Genomic DNA, 21,578 nt, shown 5'->3' with positions numbered 1-21,578 from the left:
TAAGTGCTATTATTTTTGGATTAGTAAACATGATAAAAAATAAATAATTTATTTTTTAGTTAAATAAATGAGTGGGAGTTATATCAATCCTTCTAAGAATCATAGAATATCTAATGCTATTAAAGCAGAAAGATCTCATCATATAATTACTCATAACCCTTCTAATATTAATCCCGATGAAACTTTATATGTTAGAATTCCTAGATTAACACAAAATACTTTTTATGTTCCAAATAGTATTTATTTATCTGCCGATATAAAAGTAATCGGTAATAATAATAATTATGTTGTTGATAATGATGGAAGATATTTGATTAAAAAATTAACTATAAAGATTGGTCCAGAAACAGTTTTCTCATTAGATGATTATAATTTATTTATGCATTATAAAGATTTATGGTTAACTAAAGAAAATAGAAATAATATGATATTTCATGGAATCCAATCAGAAAACCAAAATAAATTAAGATCAGAAACTAATAGCGCAATATTAACTAATGCTGTAGATAAATTGATAAAAATTATATATGGAATCAAATATAAAATTCCATTAGACTTTGAATTGATAAATAACAATGCACCTTTATATAAATACGCAATTCAAGAAGACGTTATATTCGAAATAACATTTGCTCCTGTAAATGAAATTGTAATATCTAGCGTTAATAAAGATATGAGTTATAAATTATCGAATATATGTTTAGAATATGATACAGTAACTGATGAAAATATTGCGAGTATAATTCAAACTCAATACAATCAAGGATTTTCATTATTATATGATTATATTGATAAATTTAAAACCGTAACTATTAATGCAAATGATGAAATTATTAATGAGAATATTAACTTCCCAAGAAGATCTATTAAAGGTATATTAATATTTTTTACCACTGCAACATATACTAATGGCGCAATAAATGTTGATAATTATTATAATCCTGAAATAACAAAAGTAGAAATAACTATCGAAGGAATAGCAAATAAAATATTTTGTCAAGGAATGAGAATGATAGATCAATGGCCAGAAATTAGAAAACATTTTATGAATGAAAAAGTAAAATCATCTGAAAATTGTAACATTAATCAAATTGATTATTATACCGGTAATAAATATGCATTATGGTTAGATTTTAGAACAACAGAGGATAATTCATTACATGGTTCTGGAAAAAAATTACAAAACACTAAAGATGGAATACAATTATTCATGACAAAGAATAAAGGAATCAGAAATAAAAAAACAATAAGTTAGATAAGTTAGTATTAGATAAAGTAACTTATTGTTTTTTTATTTAAATCTTTTTGATTTCTATTCACGCTATTGGTTGACAAGAATTGACTAGAATTCAAATTGATTTAACAAGAAATTCAATAACTTTTACTGTTAGTATCACTCTTGTATTATTTCATTGTTTCTCTTACTGAATAAGCCAACTAACTAATATCACTCACTAATATTGTATTATCCCAGTCAAATGTAAAGAATTTACAATATCATACTTGAATGAATTAAAACATAAATTACTTCTGTTACTTCATTTTCAGAAATAAAGCATAATATGTATTTAATACCATTAATACGTATTTGATACGTATTTAATACGTATTTGATACGTATTTAATACGTATTTAATACATTGATACCTCAACCCTCCTTTTTTAACGTAAATATAATTTACTCATTTTCATACATTTCAACTAATATATTTTATATTTTCAGCTAATTTAACAGTCGATTTCTTATTTTGATTCATATAATTTTTCATCAAGTTCATGAATATACATGTGATTACTCAAACTCTTTTTATTTTTATATCTTTTCCTGCATATTTCACAGCATTTAATATTATTTAATCTATCTGAAATATAATTCATATTTTCTATTAATTCAGTGTATCTAATTTTACAGCAATCATAGAATTCTAACAACTGTTTTATAGTATAAACTGAGAATGAAAATAAACCTGAAATCATAATAATTGATTTAATATTCTGTTGATTTTTATATATTAGATGTAATATTTCTAATAACTTATTTTCACTCATTTTTATAGACAAAATATATAGAATAAATTAAATTAAAAGATGTTGTTTTAATCCTCCAAATCATTTAAATCATTAACTTTTTTATTCTTTTTATTTCTGTGATTGTTTCCATTTAACTTCTTTAATTTCTTGCTCAATTCTATATTTTCATTAATCAAATCCTTACTGATATTTTCATAATAAAAGAAAAGCGCAGCCAATATTAATCCACCTGCTACTAAATAATGTTTCAAATCACCTTTCCCAGTTGGGATGAAACCATCCATTTATTTAGGAGAAAATTTCAGCTGTCTTATCATTTCAACTGCCAAACAATTTATCATTTCAACTGCCAAACAATTTAACATTTCAACTGTTAAACAATTTATCATTTCAACTGTCTTATCATTTCAACAGTCGAACAATTTATCATTTCAACTGTCAAACAATTTATCATTTCAACTGCCAAACAATTTATCATTTCAACTGTCAAACAATTATCATTTCAACTGTCAAACAATTTAAATTTCAACTGTCAAACAATTTATCATTTCAACTGTTAAACAATTTATCATTTCAACTGTCAAACAATTTATCATTTCAACTGTCAAACAATTTATCATTTCAACTGTCAAACAATTTATCATTTCAACTGTCAAACAATTTATCATTTCAACTGTCAAACAATTTATCATTTCAACAGTCGAACAATTTATCATTTCAACTGTCAAACAATTTATCATTTCAACTGTCAAACAATTTATCATTTCAACTGTCAAACAATTTAACATTTCAACTGTCAAACAATTTATCATTTCAACTGTCAAACAATTTATCATTTCAACTGTCAAACAATTTATCATTTCAGCTGTCAAACAATTTATCATTTCAACTGTCAAACAATTTATCATTTCAGCTGTCTTATCATTTCAACTGTCAAACAATTTATCATTTCAACTGTCAAACAATTTATCATTTCAACTGTCAAACAATTTATCATTTCAACTGTCAAACAATTTATCATTTCAACTGTCAAACAATTTATCATTTCAGCTGTCAAACAATTTATCATTTCAACTGTCAAACAATTTATCATTTCAACTTTCAAACAATTTATCATTTCAGCTGTCTTATCATTTCAACTGCCAAACAATTTATCATTTCAACTGTCAAACAATTTATCATTTCAACTGTCAAACAATTTATCATTTCAACTGTCAAACAATTTAACATTTCAACTGTCAAACAATTTATCATTTCAACTGTCAAACAATTTAACATTTCAACTGTCAAACAATTTATCATTTCAACTGTCAAACAATTTATCATTTCAACTGTCAAACAATTTATCATTTCAACTGTCAAACAATTTATCATTTCAACAGTCGAACAATTTATCATTTCAACTGTCAAACAATTTATCATTTCAACTGTCAAACAATTTATCATTTCAACTGTCGAACAATTTATCATTTCAACTGTCAAACAATTTATCATTTCAACTGTCAAACAATTTATCATTTCAATTGTCAAACAATTTATCATTTCAATTGTCAAACAATTTATCATTTCAACTGTCAAACAATTTATCATTTCAACTGTCAAACAATTTATCATTTCAACAGTCTATTAGATATTTAAATCATTTAACTCAATTCAATAATTATAATGTAGAATTGTTACTCTTTACGCCAGTTTTTATGTTTAATTGTTTCATAATGCTTTGATTTATGTGATTTTAAATATTTACCTCCGCAATAACAATGCACTTTTTCATTAGGATTGAATTTTCTAAATTCATCATCTAAATTACATTGAACTGCAATATCTTTAAATGATTTTTCATTATCTAATTCACATTGAATACCAATATTTGATGAATTTTCATTATAGATAATTTGTTTATTATCAAAATTGAAATAATATAATTGTCTTTTTTCAATTCTTAAGTTAATCAAATCATTGTAATCTTTTGAAAGTATTATATCATCATTTCTTTCATTTAAAGGAGTTTTAAGAATATTAATTATGTTTTCATCTAAAGTTCCTTTAAAATTAAAAACTGTATTGAACATTTTAGGATTTTTAATGCCATTATCAAAGGTATCTACTAGTTTAGTAATTAAATATGTTTCATTTGATAATATTTGATTAATTATAGTAATATTTTCAATTTTATAATGCCTTGCGGACACTAAATTTGTTGCTGAAATATAATTTTTAATGTTAAACTGTGAAAATGATTTATTGGTTTCATTGATTTCGATTTTAAAGTTGGGTTCTTCTTCTTCTTTCTTCATTTTCATAACAAAATTTTTATTAAAACTCATTCAAATATAAATGTTCACGGTTCTAAATATGAATTATTTCACTCACACTTTACTCACACTTTTAATGTTTAAAAATCTAACTCATACAAATATAAATATTGAAATATGTTTAAAATATAAACTATTTCACTCACACTTTACTCACACTTTTATATTCGTTTAGTTATCCATTTATTTTACTTATATTTTTACTCGAAATCTGTTAAAATATGAATTATTTCACTCACACTTTTTCTAGCGAGTAGAAAATGAAAAATAAATTCGAGTGTGCGAGAATTATTTTTCATTTTTTATGAGTTTCGCGAGTAATTCAAGTAGAAATTGTTATTATTTTCATGTTTTTCATTTTTTACGAGCTCGACCGTTCGACCTTTGGCTTGAAAGCCTATTATCCCTATTACTCTCGTGAATTGATGAACTCAGAATTATCATCCTCGCTTGCCAGGGGTCTGGTATCACTCCCGAACTCGCTTCCACCAGCCCCCTGGTGATAGTAAATGGAAAGTTGGAAAGACTCTTCTCCAGTTGATATTACGCTTTTATTTTTCTACTGCTTATGGCTGTTCCAGTTCCGATGTTCTCTATCTTTCTGTCTCTCCCTCTCTTTCTGTGTCTCTCTGTTTTAGGGACCTCCCTTATATAGGCACTCGCGAAACTGCCACGAAACTGCCACGTCGCGCGAGCACCAACTATATGAATTCCCTTTTATGATAACAGCAACTGTTTAAATTTATTAATTCAGTGATTATAGTCCCTGGTAGCAACTGAAACTAATGTGAAAACCATATGCTGATCTGATATTAAAACAATGATTTATGGAGAACTGGCGACCCAAAACTGAATGGTTTTCACGGCTGAATTAGTTCGGTTCAAACTGAGTTTATCAACGATACCAGGAACTATGAATTTGCTCTAAACCTACAGCTGCTGTTACTCATAAATTATTGAATGAATATAACTTTCCTAATACTGGCCTCACGAAGCGTGGTTTCATTACTGGCGCTGTTGCGCGTGACGTCATATATCGATTTGCGAAATACTTCCTTGTTCGGTAAAACGTTCGCTGATTGGTCAATTTAACGGGAAACCAACAGAAGTCTACTGACGGTTTGTTACAAGCGCTGTAATTGGTACGACCGGATTCTGGTCGGCTAGTAACGACTCCAACGACTCGTGGGGTCAAGGGGTTCGGGGAACAGCTTTCTCAATGATCAAGTATTTTATTGACTGGTGGATCATCATCAGCCTGCTATATGTTGCACACAGGGATTGTCCCCATTATTTATTTATTTGGCTGGAAAATTTTGTTTGATTTTTCGATTGAGTGTCCCTTACAGACCCACACACCTGCCGGGAGCGAAACAGGGGGTTTGATTTTGAAATCGGAAATCGAAGTACAGATATAGATGTGTGATCGGCGGTCGAGTTAACAGAATATTTTTAAATCGAAGTACATAATTGGAAATTCGGTTCCGGTTCATCCAAACAATCTTCCATTCAGTCTGAACCGGCAAGCGATTGATTGGGAGCGTAGTGGGTTCGAATCCCTTGACGGGTGAAGATGAGATTTATGGAAGCCCTGAGACGACATCTTGAGTTCATGAGTTCCGAGTTCACAATTTCCGTAGTTCTCAAGTTCATGAGTTCGTCTAATGACAAAAAAGCCTGCGATAGCAAAACGTCGAATGTAAACGCGATGCTCTATCAAAGACCCACGTCTCAGGCTCAGACGACACTGAATAACCAGCGATTAATGGCATGTTGAAGGGCGCCTCCGTTCCTCCTCTAGCAGGTAGCTCGGGTGGCTCCGATTTTTTGTGCGCGGGCTAGTGAAGAGGGTGACTCCTAATATCTGGTGACTCTCGATGTGTCTGCTCGGGTTTTAATGACGAAAAAGAAAACAAATGCTATTATAAATTTCTAAACATCTATTTATTTTCTATAAACCATCAAGAATGCAGATGCTGATGATAGACTGGTTGCCGGTCGACTTCAGTTGACTGCCAGTGCAGAATTGGACACAGTCAACCAGTCTTGGTTGATGCGGGACATCATTTTTGTAGTTAATTGATGACGTAAACGGATTTAATATCCTTATAATAGGATTCTTCATGTCGCATAATTTCATAGTGTTGTACATGCCCAAATAAACCCGAAATATCATAAACTCTGGAAGTTATGAACTGGGGAACTCATGAACCCAACGTGTCGTCTCAGGGCTTCCATACAGAATGTAATCTTAGGTCTTCCATAATTCGGCCTATCTGCGATTCGGTGTTTAGCGGTTACCCTTCATATAGGTGGCGTGAGGCAAACATTCAAAATGGAAGTCACTAGGAAAAGTAAGCTAACTTTTTGATTATTTTCTCTTTCGCTGTTCTTTTTTTTCTCGTGGTATGTCACTCTTTAACAGTTAATGCATTTTTAAGATAGGCCTATTTTTAAGGAAGGGAGCGACTGCAGCGGTGCACCTTTACTATCCCTTACACAGCAATTGAGAATATATAAATATGTAACGTATTCTCACTCTCTTACTCAAATGTGGAACTACTTTTTCTGACATTTTATGACATTGACAATGGGGACAGTGACATCGGGTGACATGGGGGACAGTGACATAGAGTGACATCGGGGACAGTGACATAGGGTGACATCGGGGACAGTGACATAGAGTGACATCGGGGACAGTGACATAGAGTGACATCGGGGACAGTGACATAGAGTGACATCGGGTGGGACAGTGACATAGAGTGACATCGGGGACAGTGACATAGAGTGACATCGGGGACAGTGACCTCTCTAGGATACATCTCCGGGGATATTTTTCCAGCTCCGCATCCCTCCCCCCAAAATGGTTGAGTTGCATCCAAGAAAACCATGCAGAAATGTCTAGAAAACAGCCAGCCATATGAGTTTTTAAAAGTGAAAATGTGATAATTGTTAATCACTATTAGGACTCAATTATTTATTCCAATCGAATATATTTACATTGAAAAATTTTTCAAAAGTGACAATGTGATAACTATTAATCGCTATTCAAGTAAGTTTCTTATGGTATGAATAAGGTATAATATTATTCACAATGGGGTATAGTATAAATGGGGCCGATAGATGTAATTACAATAGTTCATGCTGGTAATGTTTTGGTAAATGCGTAATAAATTCAGGTAAACAATCCTTTGAGAAATTTTCACTGTAATGCTGAATGTCGATTCCAGAATTGAAAATATCGTCATATTCAGGAAGTTGCACGGTGTCCGGATGCGGTTTCATGAAGAATACTGATCTTCCAAGAATGTAAATTCGGCCGAATCCTCGTTCGGTCAACTGCAGTAATTCGCCTGAAATAAAGTTTCAGTAATTAGAAACTGATAGTAAAAGAGGATTATGAGGCTCATCGATTATGGCAGCGTCAATGACGGCCCAAAATAACAGCAAAATGAAGCTATAAAACGTTTGACTAGTACTAACAATAATAATTACCTTTAACTTGTTCTGCTAGACAGCTTTTCACAACTCTGTGAATGTTGCGTACAGATGTGACGGGTCCTTGTGACGAAAGCAAAGCCTTCGATATCTTTTGCGGAAATGATGACACGCGAGGCGCGTGTATTGAATCTACAGCATTGTGATGTTCCACTGCCTGTAAATCAAAATGGAAAAAATAATTTAGTTTAACCGGTAGTTATTATTGTCGTAAATGTTTAATAATTTGTGTGGGCAATGAACTTTTTATTAAGACCCATTGAGCAGTAAATTGGTTCTCAGTGATTAGCGCCAATGCATTTTTCGTACGTGATGAAATTAATTTGATTTGGGGAATGCATACCTCGAGAAATATAGCTTTCTGGTGCTGCATTGTTCTGAAAAGTGTTTTCGCAGCTTGCATTTGTTGCATTGGAATAATTTCTGAAATGGTGAATCTATTGTCGGATCTCCTTATGGTGTGCATCATCGCCTCAACGAATATATGCAGTAACGCAGCAAGCCGAAATATGTGCGTCGCATCCTTTGACGATGCCACGTATATATCGCCGTTCTGTTCTTGGTTTTCTTCTGAAATATGAAAATAAACGTAAAAATGAATGCATAGCCTTACGATTAAAGACCATTGGTAAAACCATGGTTTCAGCAACTTACCAATATTTTCGTGGTATCTGCGTTGAAGGTAATCGATGTATTCTTTCCTGATTTCGTTAAACAAATTCTCACTTTCATCAGATAATGTGTATGTCACCTTATTGTTCAGGTGTACTTCATACACAGACTGCAGAATGCTTTTGAACCCGTTTTTCAAGGGGGAGTTCATCACTTCGCGATGCGCTCTAACGTTTTCTTCAGGTTGATGCAATTCGGGTTTGCATACACAGAATGTAAATCTGTCTATAAAACCGTCCCCACGACACAATTGCACTAGTTCCATTAAAAGTGGTTCGGCCTGAACCATGACGTTCATCGACATTGATGTTTTATTGAATCCTCTTTGTCCGTTGGATAAAGTTGAAGTATCTCCCCGACCTCCCCACATTTTGCAAAGCAACGCACGTTCAGTTTCGCCATTTTTCTGTTTTATGTTAATAGCTTTGAGGAGTCTACCTCCTTCGTCCGACGTGATAAGTCCATAACCAGAATTTAAAGCCTGGTGTTTCTGTACCCCGGCTACAGAATAAGTCTCCAAAATGAAGTTATTTCCTGCATTTGCATCGGTATAGTAATCCGAAAACGGTTCGATAATCCGCTCGAAACAATTCGATTTGCCACATCCAGGATCACCAACTATCATCATGTAGCTATTCAAAGGACTGATGAACCCGGCATCTTTTGTACTGACACGAGTGTTTGGTCCAGCAATCGACGCAATACACGTTAACAACGTCGGAATTGCAATATCACAGTTGCAATTGTATGCTCTGTCGTATAATTTCAGCAGATCTAGCACATCCGGAGGTAATATTAAATCCCATTGGAATTTGATCTTATATGCACTCTGATATAGTTTGAAGATACTACTTTTAGAAAAACGTTTACTAGCCATGGCGTGGAAAGTAAGGTAACTGTGAACTATTGAACAAATTATGACCATTTTATATGGTCAGTTAGTTATTCAATAATTCATTAACCAATGAAAATGGTTAGGCCTATTTAAGTGCGTCAATGAAACTTGACTATCAACGTATCGGTAAACAATTGCAGAAACAATGACAAATTAGGGTTTTAGTGCTAGTACTTAATTCGATTTGCTTGGGTCAAGATTCTAAACAGGCAACTTTGACAGGAAATAGTCACACCGAAATTAAAGTGGTAATTAGTAATTGAGGTAGGATTTTAAAACTAGTGGTTTTGATAATTACAGGCCCTGTACTAACGGCTGCAGCCCACTAACAAATGTGTTAATGCATGGTATATTGAATACAAGCAATAAAGAAATCGAAATCAATGCATTGTTCAACGAAGCTGAAGAAGTACTAGTGGTAATCATATTTCCACATTTGTTTGCGGTTAACCTGTTTACCGTTCATTGTTCCATAATACTTTGTTATCAAAGTTTGGCCAATAGAAATGAGCCGAAATGAAAGGTTATGAACGGTCGAATTAAAAATTGGCTAATATGGAGTTTGGCACTAGGCTCATTTTTGGAACTACAAACATGATTTCGCCAGAAAGTAAAAAATTGAAAAATGATGATAGTTGGACTTGTAGTTATGAGAGAGACGATAAGAAAAAAGTCATCACCTATAAAGAATTAATTGGAACAATCATGAATACAAGACGTGGAACTATTGACTGGTTAATGGATCGTAATCTGATTGCAGCTTCACGTCAGTGTCCGGTTTGTAATGATGAAATGAAATTGTCATTCGACGTCAGCAAAAAATCTGCGAGTGAAGGATGGCGGTGGAGTTGCCGAAAACGTGTTGATAGTGTGTTGCACCAACGGTTTAAGTCGGTTCGAGCCGACAGTTGGTTTTCTAAATCTAACTTAACGATCGCAGAGATATTAGAAATAACGTATTGGTTATCGCGCGGAGTACAGCAGACCGTTATACAGACTGAAATGGGCTTATCCAGCAAAACAATTGTCGACTGGGCTAGTTTTTTCCGTGAAGTTTGCGAACTGGTTGTTTTTGACAATTGTAAAGCCATAGGCGGACCAGGAAAAGTAGTGGAAATCGATGAAAGCAAGTTCGGAAAACGGAAATTCAACCGAGGACGATGCGTCGATGGGCAATGGGTTTTCGGCGGCATTGAGAGAGGAAATAATAAGAATGTGTTTATGGTCAGTGTCGATAAACGTGATAGTGATACACTGATACCGATAATCGAAAAGTGGATACTACCGGGAACAACAATCATGAGCGATTGCTGGAAAGCGTATTCCAGCCTAAATCAACGCGGTTTTGAGCATTTGACCGTTAATCATAGTGTCACGTTTGTAGATCCGGATACAAACGCGTGTACAAATCTCATAGAGAATCAATGGCTACATGCTAAGAAGAATTTCCCGAAGTATGGCACAGTGAAGGGCCATTTCGATTCGTATCTTGGACATTATTTGTGGCGATGTCGTGTTGGGGATGAAGATCCCTTTTTGCATTTTTTGAAAGACGTTTCTAAAATTTACAAATCAAATCAAATAAATGTACCATAATAAAGGTTGGTAGGTCTATGTGAATGTGTTCTTAATTTGTGATTAATATTTCTATTTAATTGACGGTGATTGACTGTTAACCAAGTATTTAGATTATTTGAATTTTGGATAGTTGTAAATAGATAATTTCTTTAGTTGTTAATAAAATGTTAATATCTGTTTGGTTTCTGTTTAATCAAACGAATAATTGTAAATGCAAACATGGACTTTTTATAGAACTGGTGATTTGTAAATAAAATTTGGGCTTTTAATAGAAATATTGCAACACGTATTTCTTTTCATTTTTTGGAGTTCATAATTTCCAAAGCGCTGGATAAAAATGAATTAAATCTAATTCCATTAAACATCGCCATATCAGTGGTGTAGTGTCATTCATTGTCACTGTCACCAATGTCACCTCTTGATTCTATGTGTGTTTCACCCTCTTTGTCACAGTCACTGATGCCCCCATAATTGTTCTGGCGTATTGATATACGGCGAATTACATGACTTCTCACTTATACATAAAAATAGTAGACTTGCACAGCTGTGTAAGGTATAGTAAAGCCAAGCCACTGCAGCTTAGGTGTCCATAATGGTTATTCATTAGGCCTAGGGTATTTTAATAGGCCTATCTAGGCACTTGGGCGCTATTGCACTTTCGTACCCCCCTCCCAAAAATTTTTATTTCTGCATATTACTAATCAGGGAGGTCTGAAGAGTCAAAATAAATTACTTTTGACAAAAAAATAATTTTTTCCAAGTCAAAATTCTGATAATTTGGGGCCGATTTCCTCGATTCAAACCGACGGGTCGGCCATGTTTCCGCACTAATTACCACCTAAAAACATCTGAATGAATATATCTCAATAAATTTAATTGTATTGAATTGATAAAATTTCGTTTTTTTGGCGTATAACTTTTCTTCATCAGAACCATCTTTAAATAAATAGCTAAGTATGAAAATAATGCAAACATAAGCGTCATTTTCAGAGATGGTTATGTTTAAAAACATGGTTTTTGCAAAGTTTTAATGTCATGACATTTCAGTGGAGGGTTAGAAACTTTGATTGACATTCAATATGGCGTTGTTGACGTCGCAAATCGGCGAATTTACACGCGATTTAGGGCCCAAAATAACAAAATTTTAACCTATAAAAAGTAAGTTTTTTGGGTCAAAAGTTACTGATTTTGAATCCCTAGACCTTCCTGATAATAAATATGCTGAAATAAAAATTTTTGGGAGGGGGGTACGAAAGTGCAATAGCGCCGGCACTTGTACAATTTTTGAGAACTACAAAGAGATAAACTAAAGTCATTCTTCCTGATAGAGCTTTGAAAGCTGAGTACTGTGGTTTTTAAATTTTGTTTCTATCTTTATTAGAACAGAAGTTATTACATTTCGAAGTTTGATAATTAGCCCGCTAGGGTAAAAGTGCAGATCCGCACCTCTCGTGATTGACGCAATCTACTGAATGACAGAATCCAGGCTAAAATCTTTCTTGTGAAGATATCTTAAATTAACCAATGGCAATGCTGAATGAATTGCTGATTACATTTTGAATCTGAAACAATGATATTTAATGTAAGTGATTGAACCGTTTACGCGGAGAGGTGCAGATAGCACTTTTACCCCCGCTAGTTCATTAACATTAAGGGAAATGAATAAAACAAAGGATCAAAATCTGTGATAAGATCCTGATGAGTATTGGCCATATCTTTGTGATTCTTAGTCTGATTAACTTCAAATTTGGACACAATGATGCCTGGTATGTTTTAAATAGTGTGCCAAAGAAAAATTACCCTAGCACCCAGTGGGCCAGCTCATAGATAGTCAACACATACGCATGCTATAATAGCTATTTCTCAATAAATACTGGGGCTATTAACTTCAGATTTGAGCACAATGCTAAATAGAAGTAATTAAAGTATCAGCAACATAAATATCATTCCATCCCCCGTGTGGACCATTTAAAATACCCAAAATATGAACTCATTAATGAAGGTCGATGAGGCAAATTCAGCTTTTATGAATACCAGAAGCACAAATTTTCATTAGGCGTTATATCAAATAACCCCAAATTTGATCAAAACATTGCAGGAAAGAACAAACTAAATACAGGTAAGGCAAAAAAAATTGATACCTTGCTTCTCCGCTCTGCTGAGCTTAAATGTTGACCCGGCCGGCCGCCTATCTACCCTATACATTACTTTTTTTGAATCGTGATCAATTTTACCATAACAGACCCGGCCGCTATAGAAATGAACTGTTTATAAATTATATCATATTTTCAAAAATGACCTGGCCGCTGCGGAGAAACAAGGTATCATTTTTGTTTAGCCTTAATACAACAATGTACCTTTTTTAAGTTACAACATTTAACACAGGTGAAGAGTTTCTACATGTCAGTTAAAAAGTCGGATAACTCGACGTCATAGTCTACGGCATCATCTAGTGTTTCTAAATTTCTGAAATTTAGTCCACGTGCGATAAACTGATTTAACTGTTTTATCTAATTGAATATCAAAATTTCCATGAGATTTATTCAAATTGATCAGATCTACGGCAACAGCATTGTCAATAGCATTAGCAGATTTAAACTTCTTAGAATCAAAATGTTTTTTACGAATCTGTATTACAAGTCCGACATATATTGCTCCATCTACCCTCAAAACTGGCATGAATTGGTCAATTACTGTTTCCAAATCTTCTTTATTTCTTTTCCTATTCATTATTATACTGTTTATACCTGTAAAAGGAAATAAAATTGTTTAAAAATCCAAGAAAGTAGTAGTAAATTTGATCCACGTGTCTTTGTTATTGTTTTTGAACAGTCATTGTCCAATCAGCATCCGCCATTTTGATCATGTGATTGCATTTCGCAAAATGTAAACAAACTTAAATGACCTCAAGAGCCAGTTTAACCGAGATGAATGATCTCAAAACATATGAAATACAAACGAAAACACTATGCTTAAGAATTGTTTGAGGTATCTAAGTGTTCTAAGATATCTACAGTTCGATCCGATTTTGCGTTAAAAAAATCGGTTTAGTGACGAAATCTGGCTAGCTTGGTGCGCTCATTTAGACTTTCGGAAAACTTTTTGAATCGTTTGCCTCAGTATTTCCATATCTTAATTCGATTTTTGTTCACCTAAGAAGCATAGAATATGAGGAAATATCGTTTCGTAGATGGGAGATAAGAAGAAAAATAAAAATATAGCGTTTGAAACTCACCTTTCAGAGATATCTGATAAAAAATCACGAAAAAATCGGCCGATTTTCAAAATTCAAACGCTAAAATTCGGCCGCCATCTTAATTTATGCGCAGTAGTAATGACGTCACCAATAAGGATCCCGGCTATTCCGGGATACTCCCTCTGAACTCTAAAGCAGGAATCACCCGGAGAAAAAACAGCGCGCAGTTATTGACTGTTGTGCGATTGCCTAACTACGCGGATCGATCGATGCGAATGTACAAGTGCCTATATCAAGTCACGGGGACACAGACAGTAGGTAGGCTACAATCCATTTCAAAATACTCCAATCTTAATTATGGAAACACTATTAGATAGCATTTAAAAAGAGCTTCAAATGAGCCCTTGTTCAACCTTCTAGCTCAAATAATAAGAAAGTTATGATAGTTTCAGTAGGCCTATTGGAAAATCGTGCTAATAAGGCCGAATAAAAAAAATTAGTTGTTTATCGTTTATAGGACAGTATAGCAGCAAACAAAATGATTTATCGATCGACGAAGTACGTTCACTGAATAACAAATTGAAGTCAATATTCGGTTATGGAGCGTACACAGCGTGGATTTCCGGTTGTGGAGCATATTTAGATCGATTTTAAAATCTAAGTTAATAAAGTTCTATGAATTGAATTGTATTTGTATCGCTTGTGGCGCAACACTTCCAGTCGATGGAAAACATGCTTTATTTTATCAATCGTATATCATTTACAACACTCGATGTAAAGTAAAAAATAAAATAAAAAACCTCCCGGCCGACCCATGCTTTTTGAAAAAAGGACGATACACAACTAATTTTTTTATTTGGCCTTACGGTCATTAATTTAAAAGGTAAAACAATAGGATAAGTTGTGACCATTTTGGGTAATAATTTTCAGTTATTTTGACATAATTTTTTATTATAAGATAATTACATGAAATTTTCAGGGCAGTTTTGCACCAACTAGATCTATTCATTGAAATAAATAGATTCCTTTTCTATCTTGACCACTATTGTAAAATTACTAATTAACCTAATTAAAATCAGCAGATAAAATCTCGTCAAGTTAACGTGTTACGGCATTTAATGTAACGTAATACCTTAAGATGTAAGAATAATCTATCACATCACACAAAAGAATATGTACAAAGGGCAGCAGTAATAAAATATCTACAGTAACTTCATAAACATGTACTAATCTTGATTATGATATCAATTAAATCCTTAAAAAATTCTGCAATTTTCATCAACTGAATTGCGCAATATCAACAAAAATTTCATTTTGCATGATCTCATTGTATTTCAAAGCAATATGAATTTGGATTATGAATGGTTGACCTACCATTGATATTATTATGATTAATACACTAATACATGATAAGATCACCACATATCAGGTCAGCAGCAAGTTCATATTTGGACACATTGTAGTCTTCAGCATTTGCAAAACTGGACTCATTATCCCAATATGCTACAATACAAGTTGGACTCCCTTTCCTCCTCTTGCCATGATATGTGGCGGCTGTTCTTGTATTCTCATCTAACCAGACATGGTTCATGTTCCTGCCAATTGCAGTTCCATCCAAAATGTCTATCAAATTCTGCTCCATTTCCGGGTCAATATCGGGAAAGTCTTTTTTTCACATTTGACAGATCCAGATTCCGGACAGCTTATTCTACGTTGTGTCTTTCTTTAGAGTCTTTTTGCGACATTTTAACGTCAGTTCGGCGGAGGATTTCTTTTTGGAGTTTGAGATGTTCTGATTCCAATTTCGAAACCACGGACGGTTTCTCACTACGCCTTTTTTTCATTCGATTTATATTACGCGACAGTTTCCTCACTTTCTCCTCAGAAATAGATAATTTTTCAACTACAGATTTAAACATAACATCTTCCTCAAATAATTTTGTCACTCCTCCGTTTAATTTGTTGATTCAGTCGTTTCACTCGAAGGGAATTCTTTTTCCTACTGATACTCCTCAAGGAACTAAGCTCAATACGATGCCTTTTTCTCAACTCTAATCTCATTCTTTCCGATTCTTTTAACACAACAGTTCTTACAATCTCGGGGGCTTCTAGTTTTTAATGGTGACAGTAGTAGCGGTTTTACAGGAGTTCGTAATGGTGGTGGTGTTGGATCGACAGCACTAGAAGTTGATGGTGTTGGATCGACAGCACTAGAAGTTGATGGTGTTGGTTCAACAGTTAACAATGTTGGTTTGTTGATGGTGTCGGTATTCACAACAGATTGAGAGCAAAACATTTTGAAACAAACCATTTCAGCCGGATCTAAGGGCTTTTTAAATGCTTTGAGCCCATTACATGTCTGTTGAATAACATGGTATTTAATGTTGAAGTCTGGATAATAAGACCACAGTTTTCTACAGTTTTGCCTGAAACATGTTCATTCTCCATGAAGACAAACAAAATGTGTCCTTTTTTGAGATTTTCCAACTCTTTCAACTTTCTGGCTGGCACGACTTGAACTGCGTTTCATCCCTTGTGATTTTATATAGTAAAGCGTGATGACCGTCTGATAATGATTCTTAACGACCAATTGTTTATCGGAACTTTTTAGTGGATAAATAAACAATATAAACACAAGGTATTTTCCATGATATTTTGAATTTATTCGCTCTTCATATTTAGCGCCAATCTCGCGAGATTATCAACAACCTGGAAATAAAATCCAAGCCCATCGCCAAACCCCTTGGGGCCTTGTTTGATTATGCCTAACTAATACCACAGGTAGGGATTTCAGGTCACGTGATCAAAATGAGTCATAATTAGCATTTTCCACGCTTCAAATATTCAATCGCTCATAAAAAATGTATTCTATATCTGATTAAAGCCAAACTTGCTCAGTATAGGTCTACTCAATTTACCGGTTATTTGTTGTGGTGTAGTAAATTTCATGAGTGTATCTTGCATAGTTATGGAGAAATAAATCGTAGTTCAACACGCGTCGGCTCATTTCCAGGAAACAAGATGGCGGCCATGTTTGTTCATGCATTTTTCAAACACGTGAAAAACGCATGCAATTTTTTGGGTCAAATCCGAGGGTCGGCTGCTGATTGGCTGGATATTTGACCACAGAATATTTTAAGAACATGTTTCATGTAGAGCATGTCGGGGCGTGCAAGTTTTGGTAGGCCCTGTATCACTGAAAAAGTCGTAAACATAATTCAAAGTGCTCATACGCTAAAATTTATAATTTTAACAGCTTGCACTCTTCTACATAATAAAATAAGATACTTTATATATTGTTTTCAATTATTACTTTTAAGATTAATTTAGTAGTCTTTCGCGGATTTTGACCTAAAGTTGGCAAGGCACTTCAAATTGTTTAGGCCTACATCCGGGTCACTACCGGCTCCACACCGGCTGCCAGCTGATCAATCAAAACACTTCCTGGTTCATTTTTACCACTCTAAATGTCAATTTAGCAAGTAAAACACCACTATCACTCAATAAATTCATACTTTATTATGAAATCGGCCATATAAAAGACGAATCAGGTTAGGCCTACCCAATTTATAAACTTAAATAGAGTATTTTGCACAAGAATCCAAGTTTTGTCTAAATTTTGCTTTTAAAATCTAAAGTAGTAAATTTCCAGTGTATCGGTAATATGATTTGACGAGGAAAATGGGCTATTGTTAAAATAACTGTTTGAAGACCGCGGCTGAATGTGAAGTCTGCGGCAATAAATTAGTTCATTTATACTTGAATTGACCTAAGATGTCAATTTTGGCCAGAATTCTAGGTCCTGTTGCTTCCTACTGGTTTGCCATTTCTCATTGCGATTTGTGATGGGTATTCTTTGGAAAGGGATGTTTTTTTACCTGTGACAGGTATTTTTGATCAGCCAATTATGACGCAATTGGCGGCCATCTTGGTGTCAGTACTCATTCGTAGTCGGGAAAAAGATTTTCCACATTGAATTGATACCTAAGCATATTGTGTTACTATAATAAATTGGAAAGTTGTAGCCCATAACGTGTTCTATGATTTTCGTGAGTTTCAAGGTCATTGGTTTTTGTATATGGCCACCATATACAAAATTGAATGATACAATAACTTAGTATTTCTATATTAATGTTTGAACCTATGCATATTTTGTCACCACAATCAATTGCAAAGTTATAGCTCATGACATCTTCCTATGATTTTGGTGAGTTTTAAGGACATTAGTTATTCTATAAGGTCACCAGGGGGTGTTGAATAGTAGAATAACTTAGTATTTCCTTATTAGATTGGTACCTAGGCATTGCTTGGCATGCGAGAGGTACCGGGATCGATGCCCGGGTTCTCCACCAGTTGATATAGGGTTCCGTAGTGAAATTCCTAGCTCAGAGAATTGACAAGAAATGTGGTTGTTAGTTAATTCAGTTTATTGAGCCAACCGAGCTGTTGCGAGAGCTAGAACAAGAGTCTAGAACAAGAGAGTCTAGAACAAGAGAGAGAACCAGAGAATGAGTCCACGACAAGCGTATTTATACTCTCAGATGGCCACGTCAATTGAACAATGACCATCTGGATTACTTGATGATCACGAAGGCCACGTTGGCAAAACAATGACCATCTGGATTAATCACGAAGGCCATATTTACTAATGTAGAGTAGTAATGTAAAGTAGCAGTTATCTCTGAACGAAAACTTGTAGCCGAAATCAACGGAACGCCTCATCTTGGAATAAGTTGGTCTAACTAGTGGAGTCACGCAAGGTAGTATCCTAAGTCGTCTTCTGTTTAATGTCCTGACAAATGACATACACAGTAATCCAAAATATACCAGACCGTGTAAATTTCCAAAACGAACTTAACACGCTGTTCGAACAAAAAACTTAAATGTTCCGACAAGAAAATCTTGTTCTAGTGAAAACAATTCAGTTTAGTTGAACAATACGCTTTTTGTTTGAACCAAAACTTTCTTCATTCTGACAAAAAAATGTGTTCGAATGAAAAGCTATGTTATTGTTGAAATGAAAAACTTTTTGTCCCGGCATAAAAATTTGGTTGAGCGAAAACAATTTTTTCGAACGAATGTTTGAATGAAAACAATTCTGTTCGATTGAACGAAATACTTAATACTTTTGGTTCGGAGAAAAAACTTTTTACAATATACTTGTTCTAATGAAAAACTTAATGTTCTGACAATAAAATTCTGTTCAAATTAAAAAGATTCTGTTCGAACGAAATACCTTTCGTTTGGAAGTATGATATCCAGTTTACGAGCGTATGCTGGGTAAACTATCGCTGATAGATGAAAACACAAACAAATTTATGCCAGTTCATGATTTATTTCTGAATGCAAATTCCTTACTGAACAAATTGATGCATAATATTTACAAATCAACCGATTATTAATGAAATTACGGACCAAAACGTCGCACGAAGAGCATGTGTGACAGACAGTAGTTCATTTGCAATAAAAATCTCTCGCTTCAAGTTTCTAGTTAGCGATATTTTACTTACTATACATAGGCATGCATAATCCTTTAAGTATGATATCCTGACAATGTGTTGAATTTGATAAAACCTCACTTCAAACGCTAAAGATAACTAGAAATGTAAAAAAAACGACCAAAAATCACAAATTTAGCAATGACGCTCGAAGCAGCTAACGGAAGTAATGACTGGTGCCGTGTGGCATTACTTTGTTGTTGAGTTTAAGACTCTAAGGTGAATTCATTGCAGGCTACACTGATAAATATGAAATAATATTGCGAAATAAAATTGATTTTAAAAAGACTACACTCGTAGATTCATAATAAAAATATGAAAAGTACCAGGACTCGAACCAACAATCGAAATTGGGCCGTCAAGTGCTGCCACCATGTGATACCTGGCAACCAGTCTTTACATCTTCAGCCGTTGCAAAATGTTTTTTGATAATTTTAGGTCACTAATAGTGATTTCTAGTCATTGCAGTGAGGTTTTATCACATCTTACGTAGCGGTAGGATATCATATTTAAAGGATTACACGTGACGTTATATAGTAAGTAAAATATCGATCATAGAAAACTTGAAGCGAGAGATTTTCATTGCAAATGAACTAGAGCATGGAGGATTTAGGTTCCAATTTCCGGTTCTGACTAGCGCCATCAAACGAGTAATTCAAGAACTTGAATTTGTCGATATCCCGTATTGCAGTCAGAAAAATCGTTCTGTTTTTGTTTTCATTATTCAGTGGGGCCTAACAGTTCATGCGTAAAAATGGGTTTTTGTATCCAAATCTTGATTGATATAAATATCTTGGCTGGGACATGATGGAAAACATCAGAATAAACAAGTTTCATCTTTTTATTATAATCGCATTAATGAGGTTTAACAGTACAAATAGCCTAGGCTGAATCGTTCGGCAGAAAATAAATTCATTTTCAGGAATAAAATCATACTAGACAAATAGACCTTTAAGTCTGTGGTCGTCCCAATCAACATCGTCATAGAAGATTTGCCGGCAGATGTAAAAAATAACCACTTAATACGACAGTATAATCAACCAATGCTTCAAGGCCCATGGGCCTCTTGTTGAAGTTTTTGAGGGAAATTTTGAAGACGCTTTCATCAATTACCTTGATCTTTTGTTTATATTTGAATCCCCCAAGGGCCCATCAGCATAAGAAAAACTTGGTCGATCGGACTCAAGATGGTCATCCTATGACCTTTTTAGTGCCCAAAAATGTCAATTTTGGCTGGAATTCTGGGTCCTGTAGCTTCCTACTGGTTTGCCATTAATCATTGCAATTTGTGATGGGTATTCTTTGGAAAGGGATGTTTTATACCTGAGACAGGTATTTTTGATCAGCCGATTATGATACAATTGGCATCCATCTTGGTGTCATCAGTATTCATTGGTAGGTGGGAAAAAGTTTTTCCACATTATATTAATACCTTAGCATATTGTGTTACTGTCAATTGGAAAGTTGTAGCCCATAACGTGTTCTATGATTTTGGTGAATTTCAAGTTTATTGGTTTTTGTATATGGCTACCAGGGCGATGAATAATACAATAACTTAGTGTTTCTATATTATATTTGTACCTATGCATATTTTGTTACCACGATCAATTGCAAAGTTGTAGCTCATGACATCGTCTATGATTGTGGTGAGTTTTGAGGACATTAGTTATTCTATATGGTCACCAGGGGGTGTTGAATAGTAGAATAACTTAGTATTTCCTTATTAGATTGGTACCTAGGCATATTTTGTTATCATGATCTATTGCAAAGTTGTAGTTCATGACATGTTCTATGATTGTTGTGAGTTTCAAGGTCATTGGGGTTTGCATATGGTCACCAGGGGGTGTTGAATAGTAAAGTAACCTAGTATTTCCATATTAAATTAGTAACGAGGC

At 34.1% G+C, this 21,578-nt stretch overlaps 1 protein-coding gene across 8 annotated transcripts in view; it reads left to right on the top strand.

Annotated features, from left to right (window-relative positions):
- Positions 1 to 14,395: 14,395 nt before the first annotated feature.
- The window catches only part of LOC141903160 (poly(A)-specific ribonuclease PARN-like), a 139,182-nt gene continuing 131,999 nt past the window's right edge, over positions 14,396 to 21,578 (top strand). For all 8 annotated transcript variants that reach the window (XR_012619054.1, XR_012619053.1, XR_012619052.1 and 5 more), the window contains exon 1: positions 14,396 to 14,503. Coding sequence is in view for 5 of the 8 variants with exons in the window: in XM_074791170.1 (XP_074647271.1) it covers positions 14,455 to 14,503 (49 nt within the window). In the remaining 3 variants the exon portion in view is untranslated. The remainder of the gene's footprint in view (positions 14,504 to 21,578) is intronic.

Source organism: Tubulanus polymorphus, chromosome 4, assembly GCF_964204645.1.
Source record: "Tubulanus polymorphus chromosome 4, tnTubPoly1.2, whole genome shotgun sequence".
Taxonomy (NCBI): Eukaryota; Metazoa; Nemertea; class Palaeonemertea; order Tubulaniformes; family Tubulanidae; genus Tubulanus; species Tubulanus polymorphus.
Note: the sequence above shows the minus strand (reverse complement) of the source record. Positions and strands in the feature narration are given on the sequence as shown.